The 22,462-nt window shown below is 40.5% G+C and overlaps 1 protein-coding gene across 1 annotated transcript; it reads left to right on the top strand.

The window, feature by feature from the left end:
- Positions 1 to 6,927: 6,927 nt before the first annotated feature.
- LOC128602373 (interferon-induced GTP-binding protein Mx2-like) lies at positions 6,928 to 18,269 on the top strand (the record flags this gene model as incomplete). The annotated part of the gene is made up of 7 exons (XM_053616130.1): positions 6,928 to 7,051; positions 7,152 to 7,316; positions 11,546 to 11,631; positions 11,719 to 11,841; positions 16,140 to 16,281; positions 16,731 to 16,889; positions 17,394 to 18,269. Coding segments are annotated over 7 exons (996 nt in total), but the record flags the coding sequence as incomplete, so codon positions are not given.
- Between the last annotated feature and the right edge of the window lie 4,193 nt (positions 18,270 to 22,462).

The raw sequence follows: 22,462 nt of genomic DNA, 5'->3' as shown, positions 1-22,462 counted from the left end.
AAGGCCTCTACCCATTTTGACCAGCTGTCCACAATCACTAGACAGTATTATTACGCCTGACATGGTGTCAATTCAATGAAATGCATTACTAGGTGTTCGAATGGTCCTTCTGGTTTAGGGAAGGTTAAGGTTGGTTGTTTTATGTTCCCCTGTGGATTAAATTTAGCACAGGTGAAAATTTAGCACAATAGGTGGTGAATCCTATAGTATAGAAATGCTTTTGTACCATCCCTCTTCTTGAGACATGAGTTACTCCATGGCTCAATTTCGCAGCATAAGGAAAGAGTGCTTTTAGGTTGAACAGGTTTTTTTATTAAGCCCATACCAGACATTATGCTGAAATGGGCAATTGTGTTTTTTCCACACCAATTGTGTTTTTTCTTGTGGGGTGGAGTTCATTTGGGCTTCCTTTATTTGAAGAATGGTTAATGGTTTCTGTAAAGAGATTCGCTTCCTCATCAGCAAACGTATTTCCCCTTGAAATAACATCAGTGTTTTTGGTGTGGTCCTTGAATTTACATACCACAAGTGCAGATGGCAGAAACACGGCACCTAACAATTGTCAATTTAGGTCCCAGTGCGTGATGGGTTCACCTGTTGAAGTAATCATTCTGCTATTCTTTCACTGTTTCGCAAAACAGTGTAGGGTAGAGAAAGCATACTGACTGTCTGTCCAGATAGTGACTCGTTTATTTCGCCCCAACTTACAAGCTTGTGTTAATGCCCAAATTTCAGCAGCTTGTGCAGAGAAGTGCGAGGGTAACTTCCCTGAAAGTAGTACGTTCTGATTAATTACAACGGCAAAACCCACCAGATTTTCACCTGTTTGTGGATCCTTTAGGCTTGAGCCATCCACAAACATAACTAAATCAGGGTCAATCAGTGGCACATCAAGTAAATCTGGTCTAGCTGTCATTTTCTCATGTACAATAGTTAAGCAGTCGTGATGCGGCATACCGTCATTAGGAGCAGGTAAGAGAGTAGCCGATACGCCTGTATTTAGTATTGTGCACCTCTCAGTGGTAAGGTGGGGTTGAGTCAAAAGGACAGCAGTGTAATGCAGTTGTCGATCAGACGATAAGAATGGAGTCTTTTCTTGCAACAAAAGCACTGAAACCTGACGTGGAATCAAGAGTTTCAGTTCCTTAAAAAGTACAAAGTGGTGCCAAAGCTTCAAAAGCTAAAGCAGATGCGATGATAGCTTGCAAGCGTGATGGCATTGATTGTGCTACTGGGTCTAGCTAGGGTACTATTTGTTGGAAACACCTCTAGCTTATACAGTATTTACACTGACAAGTTACAGCCTATGTAGACACCTGTCAATATTCTACATCATACAGGATTTACACCAACACTGCTTTCTTGGACCAGCAACAACAATAGAAAGACATTTCCCAGCATAGTGTAACTCACACAGAAACACACACCTGTTAATGTTTCCTTCTTGTCTGTCTCTCTCCTCCTCAGCTCTTTCTCTCAGGGGCTCTCTGTCTGTCTGTCTCTCTCCTCCTCTCCTGTCTCCAGATGTTCTTTTGGTCCACTTCTCCTCGGCTCTCCAGGGGCTGTCTTTCTATGTCTGTCTCTCCTCCTTCCCCACTATTTTCTCTACTCTCCTCACTCATTTTGAACTACAACGACTACTCCCACAGTCCTCTCGATTCAGCGCTGGGTTATTTGAAGACAGCGCAGGCTTTACACACTTGCGCTTGACCAATTATATCATTCTGTTTAGATTTTTAAAAATCATCATGCTTTTTATCGGTTATACATGGTGTCATTATCTGAAGGCAGCGGCTATTTACACTAATTGACAATAAATAGTGATATATTCTATTTACACTATATAAAAGTAGCAGTTCTTTGCAATAAGGGGAAATAGTTGTTAGATGCTACTTATACTTATAAATAGTGGCAGATACTATTTGCATCTCAGTATTGTACATGTAAATGTAAAAAATGTAAATGACTATATTTATTAATATTATTAAATGGATGCCACCTTATTGGGACAATAAAGCCCTCTACTTTTCAAAACCACTTTTCAAATATTTTCATTTTTATTGAAAATAAATGCCTTTCCAATCTGATATGTGATAGGAAAAGGGAAAAGAGCGAGTTTGGAAAAAGGCGGATTCGAACTCAGGTCGAACTCAGGTCGAACGCGTCAAAAGCTACTTTCAGGCATCTTTTTTAATCTTGTGTGGGCCAACCAGACATTGCCCTCTGTTTTCAGCAATGTAAAAATTGGGCCCACCTGGGCCCCAAGTGCGCATGGGGTCCTGGGCCCATGCCCATAATGCCCATTGGATAATCCTGGGTCTAGCTTGGTGGAATAGTACACCACTGGGTGTAATTTACCACCGTGTGTTTGCAGAAAGACAGAAGTCATAAGGCCATTATTTATATTAACAGTTTGAATGAAAGGTGTAGACATATCAGGTAATCCCAGAGTGGGTGCGGAGGCCAACTGTGTTTTTAGGTCCAGAAAGGCTTTTTCAGCCTCTGGAGTCCAGATTATTTGATCAGTTAGAGCCAAATTGCAGCCATGTGATATGGAGAGCAATGGTGTGGTTCTTTCAGCAAAATGAGGTGTCCAGGCTCAACAATAATTTACCATTCCTAAAAAGGAAAGCATCTGCCTTTTAGTGGATGGTTTAGGAAGAGTAGTGACAGTCTGTACTCTATCGTTCATGAGTTTTCTCCCTTCAGCTGAAATATCATATCCTTTTTAGGTATTTTACATTAGATTTCCAAAGTTGAAGTTGTTACGGCTCACTCTGTGGCCATTTTCTGCCAAAAAGTGTAGTAATGCAAGGGTGGCCTTTTGACACTCAGCTACATTATTAGAGCATTAAAGAATATTGTCAACATAAAGAAGGACCTTACTGCCACGATACGAATCAAATCTTTCTACATTTTCAGCCATTGCCATAGAAAACACTGCTGGACTCTTGCAATACCCCTGTGGACACCGAGTAAATGTGTACTTTTTCCTTCAAAAGTGAAGCACCGGTATTAAAGACTTGTGCTCCCAAAGGGATATCATTTAAAATGGTATATGGATCCTGGACAATAGGAGTGTGAGGTATTATTTCACTATTTACAGCTTGTAAATCTAAGACCCGGTGGAGGGGGCTGCTTTTTTTAACTGGAAACAAGGGTGTGTTACATGGGGAATTAGGACATGGAACAATTACTCCATTTGTAATTGTCTTGAATGAAGTCTTCAATGGCCTCTGCTTTCAGAGAATATTGTCTTTCACAGGGTCGATAAGAAGATTTTGGATCAACTACTAGTGGAGATGCTCCTTTCATGAGTCCTACATCAGCACTTCCCTGTGACCAAAACTTTGATGATATTTGGGCGATGAAGGGCTCCACAACCCTTTCAGAATTTTGCCATAAAATTAACAGCCTTTTTTGCGACAGTAAACCATTTTAAATCAAAAGAATAAGCTTGTAATGCAGGGTAGAAGCGTCCTTCTCCACTGATCACAATCCCTCTAATCCGGTGAATTAAAACAATTCTTTAGTAATCCCCCACACTTCACCCTAAGGACAGGTGTGGTGGGTTTGTGGTGTGAAAAAGTGTTTGTTTTTTTTTCTTTCTTTTGTACTTAAACCAACAGAAACCACACAAAACCCTGCTTTAATCCAACATAGGTTGCAAAGGTGATGTGAAACCATTTCACTTCCCTTAAAAAACTTTTTCCCGTACATGAGATTGGCACCAGAATTAGGTTTAAAATACATAGAACAGTGCATGTCTTCAGGATTTTGAAGGACAGCACTGGGAGAAAGTCTCTCTTTAGACTTTAGTCTTTTAGGGGAGAGTGATTAACCTTGGCCCTGAATTGAGCAAATCTAAAGTATAGTAATAATGTGGTGCAGAATTACCCAGAGCAACACCTTGAAAAGAATTTTGGTCTGTTCTAAAAAATTTCAATTCCCTCACTAGAAGATTTATTCGGGATTCCTAATTTGTACATTAGATCTCAACCCATGAGATTAACCGGAGGCTAACAGTATTCATTTGTTTAGTCACTTGTACAATATTTCTTCCCCCATTGGCAGATTGATCTATGACTGTCTCAGAAGACACTGGGAAAGCTTTAGTAGCCCCTCACTTGAATCTCAACAGTAGGTGGTGAATGAGCTTTTAACATAGCTAACAAATGACACAAATTAAATTCTGAATTTTAAACTTTCATCTTCAGGATTATAGGTATGAAAAGGTAATAAATTAAAGGTTACATGACCTGATGGTGTGTTTATTTCAAGCTCTGGATCCTGGTCAGTTACACCTACCCCTCATCCAGGCCCTGCCCCTCATCAACCCAATGTCCCTCCTGTCCACACATGAAAGACATTTCTTCCCCCATGTATGCCGTTTACCCAACCTCATCCTTGGCCCCTTCTCCTCGGGCCAGAACCTTGGAAAAAAGACCTGGTCAGTGTCGCCCCACATTTGGTTGCCCATTTGCTGTATTTGTTTCTGGATCTTCTTCATGTCCAGGTTTTCGTTCTGCACTTATAAAGTTGCTTTGGAGTCCTGAATAATGTCTTCTCCATGTTGTGGATATTCTAGAACATTGGTAAATCTACCATGTTTCCAGATGACACAGTGCTTCTTGACTTACTTATTTATTTTTGGCTGCAGACGGTCCATGATTCACTTCTTTTGTTGTTGTTCATACGGAGAATCATTTTGCAGAACTACTCTGGAGTTAGCATCAAAGATATTGGTCATTCTTTTGACAAATTGGTCCACACTTTTCCAGTATTTTGTTTACAGCTCTGAATCTTAGTCCAATCTATGCTTTGTCTGTAATGTTCAGTGATTCGTTCATAAAGAGCTGTGAGTCTCACTTGGTGTTGTTTGTTCGTGTTGTCAGTATAAGGAATCTCCTGATGATTGTCTCAGTAGGCATTGAAATCGCCTTCAACACAGCCCCAATTGAGGCTCAATTTAAACCCCAACAATCATCTTACTTCACTTAGGATGGGTCTCCACTGTTGAACGAGTCATCTCATTCTTTCACAGAATTCCGCTCTCCTGACATATTGAAGTTTAAGAATGTCTTGTAGGACCACCTTTATTTCTTGATATATCCATAGATGGAATACCGACACTGTAGCGGGTTGATTGTCCTGTCCTGCATCAGGATTGGGCAGTTCAATCAAAGGCATAGTGAGACTGACAAGCAACAGTTGTAGGTGCAACAGACGCAAGCGAATAGGGTGTAGGTGTGATAGATGGAATTCAGATGTGAATTTGCTAATTCACAACTGAGTGGCGATCTAAAAGAAGGGACTATTCCCTCCTGCCCTAAACAACTGCTGGAGGATGAGGATACCATCCCTGTGTTTCTTCTGGGTGATCCAGCTTATCCCTTGATGCCATATCCCATGAACGAATATCCTAATGGCGGAGTCACCCTACAGGAGCAGTATTACGGACTACCACTTTGCAAGGCACGTATGGTCATCGAATGCGCCTTTGGAGAGCCATGGACATAAACATGATGGACCTTCCTTTTGTTATTTATGCCTGTTTTGTACTTCACAACTATTGTGAAGTGCTCCATGAACCTATAAACGAACAATGCGTAAATGCTGCTATCCAGTATGAAAGGGACTTTAGGCCACCCACCAGAGTGGCTGAGAGAGCGGACAATGAAACCGAGGGGAAAAGAGTGAGACGCGTGGTGACAAGGTTTCTTGACCCATAAGCCATTTGAGCTCCCCACGTTAAGAGCAGCTACATTAAAAAGAAACAATATCCCTTATTGTTTTATTTCATAACGAGTATATGACTGCTTATGTGACCTATGCATCTGTTTTTACCATGATGTATCGTTTATGTTTTCACTGCAATGTGCCAGTGTACTAATGTTACAAATAAAGTGAATCGTTTGAATTTGTATAGAGTTTGATCAAGTACACACTAGCGCACATGCTAGCCTCAATTATCAATATTTATAAAGAAAAAACATGACAAGGAAAATAGAATGAAACCTGATGTTTAAAAAAGACGTCCTTGCTTTTCCTCGCCATCATGCTCATCGAGGTGCCTGCCGGTGACCAGCAACCAACTTCCTGTTTACACTTGTATACGCATGCCCAGTGTGCAAGAATGGTCATGTGACATGCATTTTCGGTCGTGTAGTGTGGATGGAGATCGTTTCTGAAACACAGAGGAAACGCCAGTGTGGACGAGGATGGTTTTCACATGCACTAGTGTAAACAGAGCCTGACTGTCCCTCAGTGGTGGAATGAATTTCCGACCTCAATCAAGACCGCAGAATCTGTCAATATGTTCAAAAAACCCCACCTATTCTGTGAACAATTAACTAACCCCTAACTTGACACCACCACACTGGCTCTTCCACCTCTACTCTGTGAACTCTGCTTCTGCATTAAAAAATCTTGCATGGTAGCACTAATGGTAAATGGTCTGCACTTATATAGCACTTTTTCAACCTTAGCAGTTCTAAGGTTGTGTCTCAATCACTGATTCACACACACACCAATGGTAGCAGAGCTGCCCTGCAAGGTGCTAGCTTGCTATTGGGAGCAACTTGGGGTTCCGATGAGGTGTCACTCATGTTCCTTCCTGATTTATTGATTGGCAGCTGGTTAAATAACGAGAGTATTCTTCCTGCGCATGTTTATAATATTCATTGTTACATATGCATGCTAATACATTTCATACAACTTGTGTATACTGTGTATTTTGCTCCGTGTCAGTGTCTCACACTACTGTGTTGTTGATTTGCACTTTACATTTTTACTTACACTTTAAGATTTTTCAGTCTTGTGTACTGTACTGTTATGTGTTCTTAGCTTTATCGAGGAATGACAATAAAAACCCACTTGACTTGACTTGAAATAAAAATAAACAAAAAGCTAAAGAGGAAAAGTTGATGTCCGCTCGAGCTCAAGATGAAAAAGAGCAGGAAGACAGACTTCTGGCATGGAAAGATCAAGTATGAGGATTATGAAGAAGAGATTGAAGATCCAGCAGACGTGGAGCAAATGATTAGAAAAGGTAGTGAACAGAATCAAGTGGTTAAAATTGAATACAAGCTAACAGAGAACAGTTAGCATCTTTGCTTTACCTATTTATTTATTTATTTATTTATTTTTAGCTCAGAATGAAATAGCTGGGACCGGCATGGGCATCAGTGACAAGCTCATCAGCCTGGAGGTGACATCGTCCAACATTCCTGACCTCACACTCATCGATCTGCCTGGTATTACCCGTGTAGCAGTCAAAGACCAACCGGAGAACATTGGAGAACAAGTAAATTTGGGTGAAATCTTAAATATTTCATGGACATGTGGTGTGGATAACAATGGCATGAAATAAACACGAGGGAGACCAAGTATGATTAACATGTAAGTTTATTGAGCTTCACAAAATAAGTATGAACAGCATGTAATTTTATTGAAAATTCACAGGACTGGTGGGGGTATAATCCTGAGGGGAGCGGTAGGGAGAAAACGGGTGATAAAAGGGGGGTTCTGGGAACGTGGGATAGCCGACCGAGGTGTAATGAGGAGAGTACTCGGGACTGGCAGGTGAGAAGAGGGAAGAATGGTCAGAGCCCAGATCAGAGAAGGTGACATCATCCTCAGACTGAAAGCTGGAGGGAGGGTCAGGCAGAGGGTCTGTTTGTGTAGAGGCGTCAATACTCACATTCGCGGGGCGGATTCTGTATCTGAGACGGGGGGGCACCCCGCATTTCCATTTCTAGAAGGGGTGCTGCAAAGAACGTCAAGTAACACCGTGATGTCAGCAGTGAGATGCGCAAGCTGATAGCGAGTGTTCAGATCCAAATCCAGCCCCTCCAGTAAAGGAGAGAAGGAAAAATGACGACAGGCACCTAGACACTCAGAAGCGGTATTAGGCGGATATTGACGAAATGGATTCACACTTTAAGATCTTTAAGATTAACACACTATGGTTTATTAGTCACAGAGAAATATAAGAGCTGAGGAGTGCAGGCTGAGAAACACACACAGACGCCTGTGCCGCCAGAAGGAAAGCAGAACATTATAACTTTATAAGAATAATAAAAGGAGTATAAAGATATCATAAGGATAATATAATGACATTATGAAGTATGGAGTACAGTAAAACACTTGCAAGCAGTATAACCATATATTATTTTTGATTCAGATTTTGGAGCTCGCGTCGCAACTCCTCCTTCCACTATGTAAAGCCAAAAGGAAAAAAAAAGAAAAAAAAATACAAACACAAAAATAATAGTAATAACTCCTCTCTGACTCCAAGGAGCCAGAAGGATGTGCAAAAAACTGAGAGCAGCATATAAAGTGCTGGTTGAAGTGATTATAAAGGCTGGATGAGCCTTTTTCTCCCCAGTGAAAGTAAATCTCGCACACTGCAGAAAACTCCCCGTTCTTTCAGAAGTGCATGACAAAATATCAGGGGGAAATTCTGGGGGAAAACCATGCATAAACTGTATTTATAACCCCACGATGTTGGATTATTCGGCCATTGTGGGGAATGAATGGCATGGCTATTTAGCTATGCTGAAGGTGGAGGAGGTGCTTGCGAGCTACCTCTCTCCATCGACGGCAGGTAATTAGGGGTGCCGGCTTTGCCATCCAAGGCCACCGTGGCATTGGTGGGCAAGGCCTATTCAGTATTAGTCGTGCTTGTGAGTCACTGCAGAAAATGACAGTGATGCAGGCCTACCAAGCAGACTTGCTGCGTGAGCTCGACATATGGCGGCAGCAAGTTCCTTCCCTGTTGTGTCGAGTTCACCCGGGCATCCACGAGTGGAGCCCGGGCCAGTATTAGTGCGAGAGAGACACAGAAGGCGAGTATGGCAGCCCGCCAACCCCCGCAGTCAGCCAGGGGAACCGGGCGGCCACAGTCGAGGCCTGCTACTAGGCCTGATCTGAGAATGGTCATAAAGGCCAAGCAGGCAAAGAAGAGTGGTCCTGAGGGGCCGTGGAGGGACTTATCAGGGGACATGAGGTTGATTGGGCAGTTATTCCCCAGTGCTACTGTAGGGCCTCCCCTAGCCAGGTGGTCCCAAATTTTCAGTGTTCTCTGGTCAGCGAGCTGTCACAGGGCAACGAAAATCTGATGCTTTCCCTCCAGTAGAATGTGGAATAGTTAACGTCACTAAAAGACCATCTGGCAGCGTGCAAACTACTGCCAAATGTGTCTCCACGGGTTCTGTCTACCGTATAGGGATACCGGGTCCAGTTTAGAGTCCCCCCCCAGCGGTTCAGAGGTGTGCTCACCACAGTAGTAATCACAGACCAGAGCCCGACGTTAGCGCCGGAAGTAAGATCCCTCTTGGACAAAGGGGCGATATGGGGAACGGTACTCTTCGGACATACAGGTTCAAGATGCTGATGCCCAAACTTATCGTTCCACAGATTCAGTTTGAGGACTGGTTTGTGATGATAGTTCTAAAAGGTACATATTTCCACATTGAAATATCACTAGCTTTATCCCCTCACACCTTCACAAAGTGCATGGATGTCACTCTGGCTCCATTGTGACTCCAGGGCATCCGTGTACTAAACTACCTGGACGACTGGTTAATTCTAGCACGATCCGGGGAACTGGCGGTTCAACATCGAGATGTTGTTCTTGCCCACATGAAGAGCTTGCGGCTCAGCTTGAACCTCAGAAAAGTATGCTTTCTCCAGTGCAGTGGACAACTTTTCTAGGGGTTATAAGGATTCTACTATGATGAGGACGTTTCTATCTCCAACATGCGTAGGGTCAATCCTAGCAACACTGAGCAAGATAAAGCTGGATCTTGGGAGACTATTGGAGCTTATGGGCCTATTGCACATGAGGCCGTTCAGTGGTGGCTGAGAAGTTGGGGGTTTCGCCCAAGGACAAAACCTCTGAGAGTAATCAGTGTCATGCATCGATACCTATGTGCTCTGAGAATTTGAGTGTCCCCGGTTTCTAGTCACACTCTAGGGGTGTCTCCTTAGTGCAAGGTGGTAATGACAGACACCTCCCTCATGGGCTGTCTTAGACAGCTGTCCAGCTCACGGTCTCTGGAGCAGCCCTCATCTGGAGCAGCATATAAATTGCCTAGAAATGTGGGCCATATTTCTATCACTTAAATTCCTTGTTCCTCAATTGAGAGGTCACCATGTGTTCACAGACAACACAGCGGTGGTCTCATATATTGACCAACAGGAAGGATTATGTCCACGACCTCTGTTCAGGCAGGCGCAACTAATTCTTCTCTGGGCAGAAGGAAAGTTTGTCAGTGAGTACAATGTACACTCTGGGACTATGGGGGCAGACATCCTTTCGAGGCAGGGGCTGATCCCCAGGAATTGGTGGCTCCATCCACAAGTGGTAGAGTCCATATGGCGAGGTTTTGTCTAATCGGGACTGCATGTGTTCGGCTCCGAGGAGAAAACACACGGCCCGCTGTGGTTCACGCTCAATCCTCCCACACAATTATCGCTGGACTCTATGGTGCACATGTGGCTGAGGTCACATCTGTACGCTTTTCTACCGATCGCTCTTCTCCCACAAGTTTTAGCGAGAGTTCAAATAGGAGATCTACAAGCTCTCTCTGTTGCCCTTTCCTGCCTTGACTTTGCCCCTGGATTACCAAAGGCAATCCTGTATCCTATGTCGGATTATATTCCTAAAGTGCCTACATCAGCTGCCCACCCTGTGGTGTTGCAGGCTTTCTGCCCTCATCCATTCCCCACACCGGAACAAGAGAGAATGCACCTGCTGTGTCCAGTAAGGGCTCTCTGTACTTATGTCCACCTCTCCGGCCAGTGGCGTAAGTCAGAGCAGCTGATATACTGCTTTGGCAGCGACAGTAGAGGTGATGCTGTGTCAAAGCAGCGCATCTCTAATTGTGTGGAAGCAATCTCTATTGCTTATGAGGCGCGCGGTCTCGCTACGCCTCTGGGCATAAGGGCTCATTCCACTACGAAGGCTTTGTCACGCCTCTACGAAGGCTTTGTCCAAAGGGGTATCCTTACAGGATGTGTGTGCTGCTGCAGGGTGGTCTATGCCACACACATTCATTCAATATTATGTGATATATATATGTATATATTCAATATATGTGATATTCATTCCACCCCGGGCGCGAGTGTCTTGCAGTGACCCTCGGGCTTGGGTCTTTTTGACCAGGCCGTACCCTTGGTATGACGGAGTGGGTATTATCGTTCCCATAGTGTTATGCTAAACGCAACGTCGAAGTTCCCTTTGAAAGGGAACGTCTGGGTTATACATGTAACCCTGTTCTCTGAGAAGGGAACGAGATGTTGTGCAGCTTTGTCATACCAGGGTAGGCCTGTGAATTGCGTCTTCGCTTCAGATAATAGAGGCTGGTAGCGCGGTTCACAGGTGCCATATTTATATCATGCGACGCGTTTAATTGCCACATCACCTGATCAGGGCAGGCCTATAAATAGGCATGATTTTACACAAGCTTCAGATGCCGGTCGTGCGCAAAAGGCACTCCCACAGTTTTATGCTAAACGCAAAGTCTTGTTCCCTTCTCAGGGAACAGCACACTGTATGACAAAAGAAAAGCCACCATTCCCAACCTGGCCGAGAAACTCACGCTTGAACTCGTCCTTCATATTGAGGTAAACATTTTTTTTCAAGAAGCCCGCAAATTTTGTGGTAAACAAAAATCCTGGCTCGTAGTAAATTGTATCTGGGTGTGTATTAAGCTATGTCTGCTGCAACTGGAGGAGCAAATCTTGATGAAGTTGGCTGAAATTCAGGCTGAAGTGGACCGCTATGGCTCAGGGCCTCCTATAGAACCAGAACAAAGGATCTACTCCGTGACTGATGTGAGTGATACAAAAAAAATAAAATAAATTATGCTCATCAGTGAGCCTGAACTTTAAAGCTATGTCATTTAACATGGCCAAATTTTATCAACTACCAGCTTCAAGGCCATAGGTCTAGATGCTTAAATCCCTTTGGTAAGCAGTTTCCTACTTGAGTATATGAGATTATAATGAGCCCACTCACAGACCTCCATAGTGATGTACTCTATGCTACATTCGACTAGAGGTACGGTTACCCTAGGCACAGTATTGGGCCAGTTTGTCTCTGAAAGGATGGTATATTGTTAAGGGAACCAAGAGTGAGAGTGGGATGGACAAGGAAGTGCATGCTAGCCACCAACCAGTTCAAACAAACCTGAGAGCCTTGGCTGAGGAATGACACAAGTAGCTTTGGTATGCCACTCAGTAGCAATAACCACCAAGCTGATTACAGAAGCAGTTCATGTGAGGGTAGTGGTGTTTATGTGACACAATTTGGGGTCAGAAATGTGGGAGCTTCAGTGTTAATTAGGCTTAACACAAATGGCGAGTATATGGCGAGTATATTTCTTTCACTAGAAACCTTAACTTGCTTCCTTCTTTTCCCTGTTCTCTCTCTCCAGCTGATTTTCCTTATCTTACTGTTTTTCCATGTTTTACCTTGTCCTCTGTCGTGTTTTTTTTTCTCCATGAGCCACTGCTCTTGCATATCCCATCAGCTACTCGTATTGCTGCATTTCCATCTCTACAATTACATGTCTCTGTTGTTGTGCTGCTGTCTTGTGTCAATGCCAAGCAGGCCTATTTGAACCTGTGCCAGTAGCTTCTGAACTATCTTCATGAAGACTTTAGCTCCAACCGTAATCGTGCCTATCTGACCATCTAATCATTGCCTTAAGTTTTTGATCAACTAAAACAGGTGTGTTAGATTTCGGTTGGAGATAAAAACCTGCAGAAAGGTAGATCTCAAGGAAGAGGGTTAGTGAATACTGTACTACATTCTGTACTTAGCATGTTTAACTGGTACAAAATTGTAATACTTTCTTATTTGGAAAATTCAATAGCTTCAGAATGTAAATGGCTATAATGCTTGAACGAAATGAGATATCTTCACCAAACTTGGCAGGCTTATGTATGAGGTCCCCCGAAAATATTCACAAGGTTTTGCTACATGGTGGCGTTATAACACCAAAAAACATGAAATTGTCTGTATAACTATGGAACCATTGACTTCAAAATTTGCATACAGTGTCTTTGTCTCAGATGCCATCATTGTTTATGAGGAAATTCACGTATGTTGAAGAACAGTTTCAGCAGCTATTGACAGCTATAGACAATGTTAACAATGGCCGATCGGAACGCTGGTCTGCACTTATATTGCACAAACCTCTTAGACCTATTTGACTCTTGGTTTTGAAAAAACTGGCCACTTGGTGACTCTGTCACGATTTTTGGAGTTGTTAACGGTTGTATATAATGCAATGTTTTCAAAAGACACAAGTAGTATATATTAAGTGATAGCTCTTCTCATTCTAAACAACTTTGCCTCAAGAATCATTGCTGTTTGTCAAACCATTCGGTAAATATTTCAGATAATGTTAAAAACCTACTTTTGCAAACTAGTCGTAGGTTTTTCGCTCAATATCAACAAAACAAGTGCTGCATGATTCTCTGGAGTTCATTTATAAATAATTATCAAAAAAAAGTTGAACTTTCGATTTTACGTGTCGACGGTATGCCAAAAGTAAAGGTAGTGGACTTGGCCATGTTAGTTACATAGTAATAACTCTTAAACGGAATGAGATATTTTCACCAAACTTGGTACATGTATGTAAGGGTGCACTCTATGGTAACTTGATAAAAATTGCAGAGTTTGGCCACTTGTGGCACTATAATAGTAAAAAAAAGAAACCATGAAAATGGCTGTATAAATGGTGTGTAAATGATTGTATATTATCCGATGTTTCAGACATACACATGTTCTTTTTATAATATGTTAGATCTCCTCATTCTGAACAATGTTTCTTCTAGGACCATTGCTGTCAATCAAATCTTTCGTTAAATATCTGAGATTATTTAAAAACCTAGTTTTGCAAACTCCTAGGTCGTAGGGTTAGGTTGTTCGCCTGATCGGAACCAAACCAGTGTAAACATTGAAATTTCAATCAAAGTGATGGTTTAGATGAAAATGCAAGATTCTATCAATGTCACCTTGCTATCTGGTATATCTATAACACTTTAAATGTGCAAATCTGCCTAAACTTATTGAAATCTCATTAAGAAAATACATGGATGAAATGGGACACAGAACAACACATAGTTAATGTTAAAAGAGTTAAAGGCCTACAGTGCTTGAACCCCGATAATTGCTGCTTGCAGCTAAATTTATTATTATTATTATTCTGAGACCCAAAATTTCTAAATGCTACTCCTCCCAGAGCTTTCAAGCTACATGCACTAAACTCGCCATAGACCTACAGCCTGTTCTGACCTACTTCTGTTAACTCAATTCAGCACAGTCCTTCAGGCTTTTCCGATGGGTCATGCTCTGTATTTCCTAACTGATTATACTTATGGTTTTCCCATAGTGGATGAGCAAAAAATCCCCAAAAACTCCCATTCACTTACATTGTCATAATGTTCAGAGTCTGGCTCAGAATTTTCAAGATTTCAAACTCCAGCTGTCAAAACACACACACCTGCGTGCACATGGCCTGAAGCCCCTCTTCGGTCCTTCTCACTTTGTCAATGTAACTGTAACAGAGACTCTCACTTCATCTCTCTATCTATTTAGCCAACTCTAAAAAAGTATTGGCACCATATCTATCCATTAAACTTTAAAAGTATTGGCACCCTATATCTAACTCTACAAGTATTGACACTCTATCTATCTATCTATCTATCCAATTCTAGATGTATTGGCACCCTATCTGTCTAACTCTAAAAGTGTTGGCACCCTTGCTATCTATCCAGTTCTAAAAGTATTGGCATCCTATCTATTCAGTCAACTCTAAAAGTATTGGCACTCCAGCTTTCTATTTAATGTTACAAGTATTGGCACCCTAACTATTCAACTCAAAGTACTGGCAAACTATTTCTCTAACTCAGAGAAGTATTGGCACTGTAAGGATAAAGCAAATAACAGCTTTATCTTCACTTTTCCTCCGTCAGCCTTTCTTGCCTCGGCTTCATTTACTCTAAAGAAAAACTAGCGCATGTGGGTTATCACAGAGCATATATGGCGCCCGAGAGTCTAAATGAACACACTGGCAACCAGAGCAGTTCAAAGAGACTTCTGGTTTATTCATAGACAGAGGCTTTTATAGGTACAAATAGCCATGCATAGGCATACTGCTGTGTGGAAATAATATGGCAGTTGAACTGTCTGGCCACATACATGAAAAACTTAGGCAATACAAGAATGTACAGCAGTTGTTGAACATATATGGTGTGGTTCGCTTAACAGAAAAGAGGAAGTACCTATGGTGACATGTTAAACTGGCACGTACACATCAGACAGATTCTGTAAAGTTCATGAGACAGAAATTAAACTATAACCTAAACATACTTATACATATCTGATTGAATAGAGAATAGAGAGTTTCCAACAGGCACCCTATCTCTCTATCTCTCTCTTTCCTTCTTAAAACTGCTCATTACATTTAGATTTCAAACTATTTTATATTTTATACTTTCAGACCGGCTTTTATCAAGCCAACATCAATGTTTGTTGTCAAAAACTTTACCTATCTAGTGATAAGTTGTTTTAGATCAATAGCTTCAACTGTTCAGAAGCTATTGGGGTTTTTTTTTTTGTTTGTTTGTTTGTTTGTTTGTTTTTCCAATTAAAAATTGATAAAATTCAATAACAGTTAAAATTTGTCAAAGTGAGTGGTGCACTATGTTATATAGAATGTGCATAATATTATACAACTTGGTTTGGAGCAATGATCCTGAACATTTAGAAGCTATTGAATTATGTCTCAAGTAAAAGTAAATCAAAGAAACAGATCAATTTGGCAAATTGACATATGTAGTATATTCTAGAAAAGGTGCTTAATATAGTATAAATTGATATGAAGCAATATTGTATCAAATTAATCCAAATGTATAAAACATTTGGATTAAGTTGCTTGACAAAGGTAACTTGCTTTTACTCTTGAATACCCATTTAGAATGTATTGGAATTCTTTTAAAATAAAAAACCATCATTAAAAATGCATCAACAACTGTCTTTCATGTGTAATAAGGAATTTTCTGTCTTTACCATAAAGTGTGGGTGTTTTAAATATGAACACAGATCTTCATTTGTTTATTAGAAAATCACAGCATTCACTCAGGATGCCATCAACCTGACGACTGGAGAGGAGGTGAAGAGCATGTCATATATAAACATCTTCTCAGGTCTGAGGAAGCAGTTTTCTCTCTGGAAGAATGATCTAGTCAGTGGAGGAGAGACATGTGAGTAGCAGTATGACAATATATCCGTGTGGCTGTATAACAAGGACATTGCAGATGTTTGGTACATGAAATTATACAAAGGCTACTAATTTATTTAGTACTTTGATATTCTTAGGCTAACTACAGAATGACTTTTCAAAAATTCATGCAAAGCAAACGCATGAAAGAATCCCTATCAGATTTTATTATTTTTTTAATCTAAGCAGAGACACAAGGGATTGAAGTGATTGAAGAAAAGGTGCATGTACAATGCTATAAATCATGAACAATAACAAAGCTGAATCAGATATTCTGATAATTTCATGAATTATATTAAAAGTGTTGTTCAAGACAGTATGAGTGTTCACTCATTTTACAAAGACATGAGTGTCAAGAGAGTGTAGGATGGACCACACTGAACGTCATGTCATTTATTTTTACCCTGTATACTTATACCCTGAATTTTCTAGTTAACAAGAGGATTGAGAAGGAAATGCAGGCGTATGAGGAAAAATACAGAGGCAGAGAACTTCCAAGCTTCCTCAACTACAAGACCTTTGAGGTGATAGTGAAGGGCCAGATCAAGCAACTGGAGGAACCTGCCATCAGGAGACTGAAGGAAATCTCAGGTATATGGCATGAATTTGTTTGAAGTTAAATCTATGGAGCATTTTCTCAGGCTTTAAGCTTGTTGCCTGCATTGTATGTGCTGTGAACTTAGCACTGGAATAACAAGCAGTCATTGTCTTTATTTATCCAAAGTGTTTGTGAATGTAAAGGGTAAGTGGAAAAAGATAAGTGGAAAACACCATGTCTTACTACTACTACTACTACTACTATTACTAGATTATATTATATTTCCACAGATTCTAAATTTATCTTCCACACTCCATTTTGCCTTTTGTTTCCCGGTCAACATGACTTCACATGCCAAATAGTTGTGTCTAAGACACTGAACCCCACATTGCTCCCAGTGGCAGGCTAGCACCTTGCATGGCAGCTCTGGTATCATTGGTGTGTGAATGTGTGTGTTTGTGTGTGTGTGTGTGAATGGGTGAATGAGAAACAGTGCAATTAAATTAAAAATTAAAAACCACTATATAAGTGCAGAGCATTTACCAATCTGTCTTTAGATCTCATTAAGAAGGAGTTCATCCAACTGGCTCAATCCAACTTCCCAGGTTTCCCTAATCTCTATAAAATAGCAAAGGTAGGTCCTCATATTTTCACCCGCAAACTTTACAGACAAACTCTGCCTACATTTGCTAAAAGCAGTCGCCGTACTTGCTCCAAAGAGGTGCACCTCACTTTAGTACCAGCACCTTCATAACACCTACAATGACACAGCAAGGAAATACCATTGGGCACTGATATCTCCATTAGAACACACCTTCCAGTTAAACATAAAGGAGCTCACCCAGAAGTAGGTCCAGGAGGTTGTTACAGCCAGAACAAGGTTGGCACTATAGGCCAGCAGAGTGCAATACATGGTCTATAAAAGAGGTGGCTCAGGCTCTTGCACTGTCTCTAGAGGTTCAAGGTGGTATAGAGGACAGGAAGGTGGCCCAGCAATGGAAATTTGCGGTGGGTGTCTGGATCCCAAAAGAGGAGAACTCAAGTAACATTAGCAATTCAGGACAATCTCTCTCCTCAGTGCTGAGGTAAAAGTATTTTTCTTTTTTGTTTTGCCTGACACCTGACAGAGTTTGTTTTTTTTTTTTCTGGAGGAACTCCTATATGAACATTTCTGTGCATAAGGAGGGAGTCCTAAAGGTATCAACATGCATTGAACACACAGAAGTTGTCACCCAGCTGAACCAAGAGGCATGGGAAGGTAAATGAGACCTGGTTGGTTTTTGGCTTGACCTCACCAATGCCTATGGTTCAATCCTACATAAACTGGTGGAAACTTTACTGGTCAGCCATCATGTTGCAGGTTATTTGTCTTTAGACAGATCTGACTAAACTAACAACACAAAAAAGAGCAATTCACAGAAACAATAAAACAATACACTCGTTTAAATCATCAGGTTGGTAATTAAAACATCTGGCATCCAAGCAATTCTCATTCTTCACACCAGTCCACCACTTATACTCACATATTGACATTTTCATAATCAATACAGTAGCTCAATTATATTGAGCATATGAAGGGGATTTCTGGGGATGATAATACAGATTATACAGCTCCAATCAATAAGTGTGTAAATATTGACTATCGCTGTTATTTCACGGAATTGTTTGGTTGAGGCTAGGGCTGTCTGTATTTACTTGGATTAGTCTTGGACTTACTGACATTTTTACTTGGACTTGCCTCAGACTTGGGAATTGGTCTTGGTCTCATCTGATAGTTTATATGAATAATGCCTGTTTTGGGGGTAGAATGGCCTAGCGGTTAGCATGTTTGCCTTGCACCTCCAGGGTTGGGGGTCCAATTCCTTTCTGCCATGTGTGTCAGAGCTTGCATGTTCTCCCTGGGCATCTCCAACTTGTCCATAGTGTGTGCATGCAATTGTGCCCTGCAATGGATTGACCCCATTCATGGTGTCTTCTGCCTTGTGCCCTGAGTCCCCTGCGACAGGCCACAGGCTCCACTGCAACCCAGTGTAGGATAAGCAGTACAGAAAATGGATGGATGTTCCTGTTGTCTTTACTTTTCAAAAAGATGCAAAAAGTTTGACAAGAAGTAATATCTTCTAAAGCTAACTAGTTGAAGTAAAGTCTTGACCGCAAAAAGAATTTACTGGGTTTTGGTCTCAAACTTGACATGGTGTGGCTTTCTTTTGGACTTGATCTTTACTTGGCCTCAACCCAAAATTTCAGTCATGACTCGATCTCGGCTAGCCCTGGTCTTGGACTTAACAATGACAGTCTTGACTACAGCTTTATTTGAGACAAACTTCTATTACATCATTGCCTAATTTAGCCTGATAGTTCCAGAGCAAAAAATTAAATCAGCAAACGTCAGTAGACCATACCTGCTTTAGCTAATTGACTCTGTTTGGGGTGAGTGGAATTATTTTTTTTTAGATTGTGTTTAGATTGCGACTAAGCGCCTGGCGGACCAGGTCCCTATGGTGATCAGGTACATGGTGCTTCAGGAGTCAGCGGCACAGCTGCAAAGGGAAATGATATAGCTCATACAGGACATATATCAAAATGGCTTGCTTTTCTCCCATAGACAACCCTCTGATCTTCATGTTGGCTTATCCTTTTTAACAACAAATGCAGTCTTCACAGGTAAAACTCAAGGCTAAAACCAAGAGTAGATGTTCACAGCTATTTATTCTTTAAACAATCAACCTAACAGGACACTCCTGGGTAACAAGCAACACCTACATTCACATGTTCCACTATTTCTGCTCGCCTACAAATTGGATGGTCTGGTTTTAGACTTGTGGTTTCCTTTTTCATATATTATTGACGTGATGTCACATGACATGTTCAATTCCGCTCAATGTTGAGTGTTTTTATCATAAACATTTGAACTTTACTTAAATTATATATATATATATATATATATATATATATATATATATATATATATATATATATATATATATATATATATATTTAATATATAATGGCCATATATTTAAAACAAAGAAGATAAAAATTCTGTAACTTATTTTTTTATTACTATTTGAAATTAACATATAAGGTGTTATCAGTCATGGCGGTACCTTCAGTATATTTAATTGTAGTCTCTTTGTTTTTTTAGCTACTTACATTTTAAATAATTTTCGTAACACTGTCCAAGATATTGTCCAAGCACATCATATCAGAAGAAAACCATATCTTCTGATAGAACCATATGAGAAGAAAAATAATAGATATCACACTCAGGATCATTTAGCATTTGCTACACACTTCTGTAATCTAGAACACATGTTCAACAAAATGATCAATATTCTTCCAAAAAGTCGGTTAATCTAATCTATTTCTTTTTTATTTTTAATTCAAATGATTGTTCACATGTTCAAATGCACCTTTTTTCCCCTACATAATGACATGAGAATCATATACAATTTCTCATAAGGGAATTTCCTACTACCAATTTCAAAATTGTAATCCGTGCCTTAGAGCGCATTACGGGGTACATAAACATTTTGGACGTTTTTGTTCCTTAGACTTAGAACTAGATTTTATCCAAATATGGAATTACAGTGTTCAGAGGTCTGTACAGAGTCAGACTCTAAGAGATCAAATGGGGCACCTGACAGACCTTCCAGGGACACTGAAAAGGAATGACTGCCCATTACTTGCTATGGTGAACATAGGGTTAGGGATCTAAATGTATGTCCAGATATCTTTGGAAATGTGTTGTGACATAGTCAGATGTGAAAAGCACTAAATAACACTGAATTGAAGTGAATTGAGACTGAGATGAAAAGATGAGTGGTTGGTCGTGTTATTTGTTACAGCAGCTGTATCTTTATAATCTGTATCAGGAGAAATCAGATGTTACATCAGGTGTTAGCTGAGTTTAGCTTAGCGATAGCTCAGTTGTACCAACAATTAGGATGCCAAAGAAAAAGCCCTTCGCCGCTCTCCCACCGCCCCATTCACTTCCCACCCAAATATCCACCAAAATCGTTGTAGTCTTTCAAATTTTGTGTCAAGACACAAGATCGGGAGTGGGTTTTCCCAGCAGATGTAGCAGTGGTTACATTTTTTATTCTTTGCCGTTAATCGTGCAGGTATAGTGACACGATGTGCATTCGAGCTCAAGATGAAGAGGAGCAGACAGGAAGAAGTCTGGCATGTAAAGATCAAGTACAAGGATTATGAGGAAGAAATTAAAGATCCAGCGGATGTGGAGAAAATGAGTCATGAGTCAGAAAAGGATCCAAAAATCCACCATTCCCAACCTGGCTGAGAAACTCATCCTTCACCTAAAATGATTGACATTTCCCATTAAATTCCCAATAAACAAGAAAAATACCGTTTACAGCGAGAAAAATAAATGTTTGGGAAGAAACACGGATGAAAGGGAAACAAAAAACGGTCTAGCTAATTTGGTCTTACATGAAAACTCTTCCTGCTCTCATCCCTGTCCTAGCTTTCAGCCGTCTTTGTTCCTCCTCTGGCACCACTATATATATATATATATATATATATATATATATATATATATATATATATATATATACACCCTATTATTAAAATGACATTTTAACTGACCGATCGTACGTTGAACGATTAAATAACATGTTTATATTATTGAGGCTTCCGTCGTGTGACACATGAGTACATCACACTATTTATACAGATCACAACGTGGTTGTTTCCTCCTTGCTAACTCTTTGATGCGATTGGGCGCTGCATCCGCACACGACCAATCAGAATCGTTTCTTGTGCACGCAGACAGGGGACTTCTCGGTCTTGTGTAGAGCAAGAAGATTTCTCCAATTGCTTTACGTCATTCTTTATGATTAGTCACACATCTGCTACCTGTTCCAGTGCTACTATCTGTAATGCCGAAATTTGCTCTCATTCAGTGATGAAGGAAAGTTTAACAGTTTAATAGATTTCTTTCACTAAAACACAAAACACTACATGTATTACACTAATAGCGCAACAAATATTTGCATTTTCATCCGCAATGCAACAGAATATCCTGTAAGTGAGGTTAGTGAGAAGTGAGGTTACAGTGAGGTTCCTCAAAATTATATTTAACATGGCCTTAGAAAATCATTTATCTTTATTTAACAGGCACACCTAGCCTAGTGTTTCCTGGTAACCTTTATATCCAGAGTTTTTCCTGGGTAAAAATTTGTCTGCGGCACTACCTATACTATATACTCGATATATTACTGCAAAAATTACCTACTCTCTCTTTAAACAGCACACCCAAAATGACTGACATTTCCCATTAACATTTCTTAAACTAGAATAAAGTTTACAGCAACAAAAATGAAATGTTTGTGAAGAAACACGGATAAAAGTGAAACAAAAAAAGGTCTAGCAATTTTGTTCTTACTTGAAAACTCTTCCTGCTCTCATCCCTTTCCTAGCTTTTGGTCGTCTCTGTTCCTCCTCTGGCACCACTTCATTTTTCTCACTTTCTTCAGGCAACAATTCTGTTTTATTTTACATCTGTTTTAATTGTGTGTTATAACATTTGAAGCCTTCTGACTAATGTTGACATTGAGCTATGGTGTAAAGACATTTTTGCTGGACCACGAACACCAAATGAAAA

The sequence above is a fragment of the Ictalurus furcatus genome, chromosome 26 (genome assembly GCF_023375685.1).
Source record: "Ictalurus furcatus strain D&B chromosome 26, Billie_1.0, whole genome shotgun sequence".
Taxonomy (NCBI): domain Eukaryota; kingdom Metazoa; phylum Chordata; class Actinopteri; order Siluriformes; family Ictaluridae; genus Ictalurus; species Ictalurus furcatus.
The sequence above is the reverse complement of the archived record's forward strand: the minus strand, read 5'-3'. Positions and strand labels throughout refer to the sequence as shown.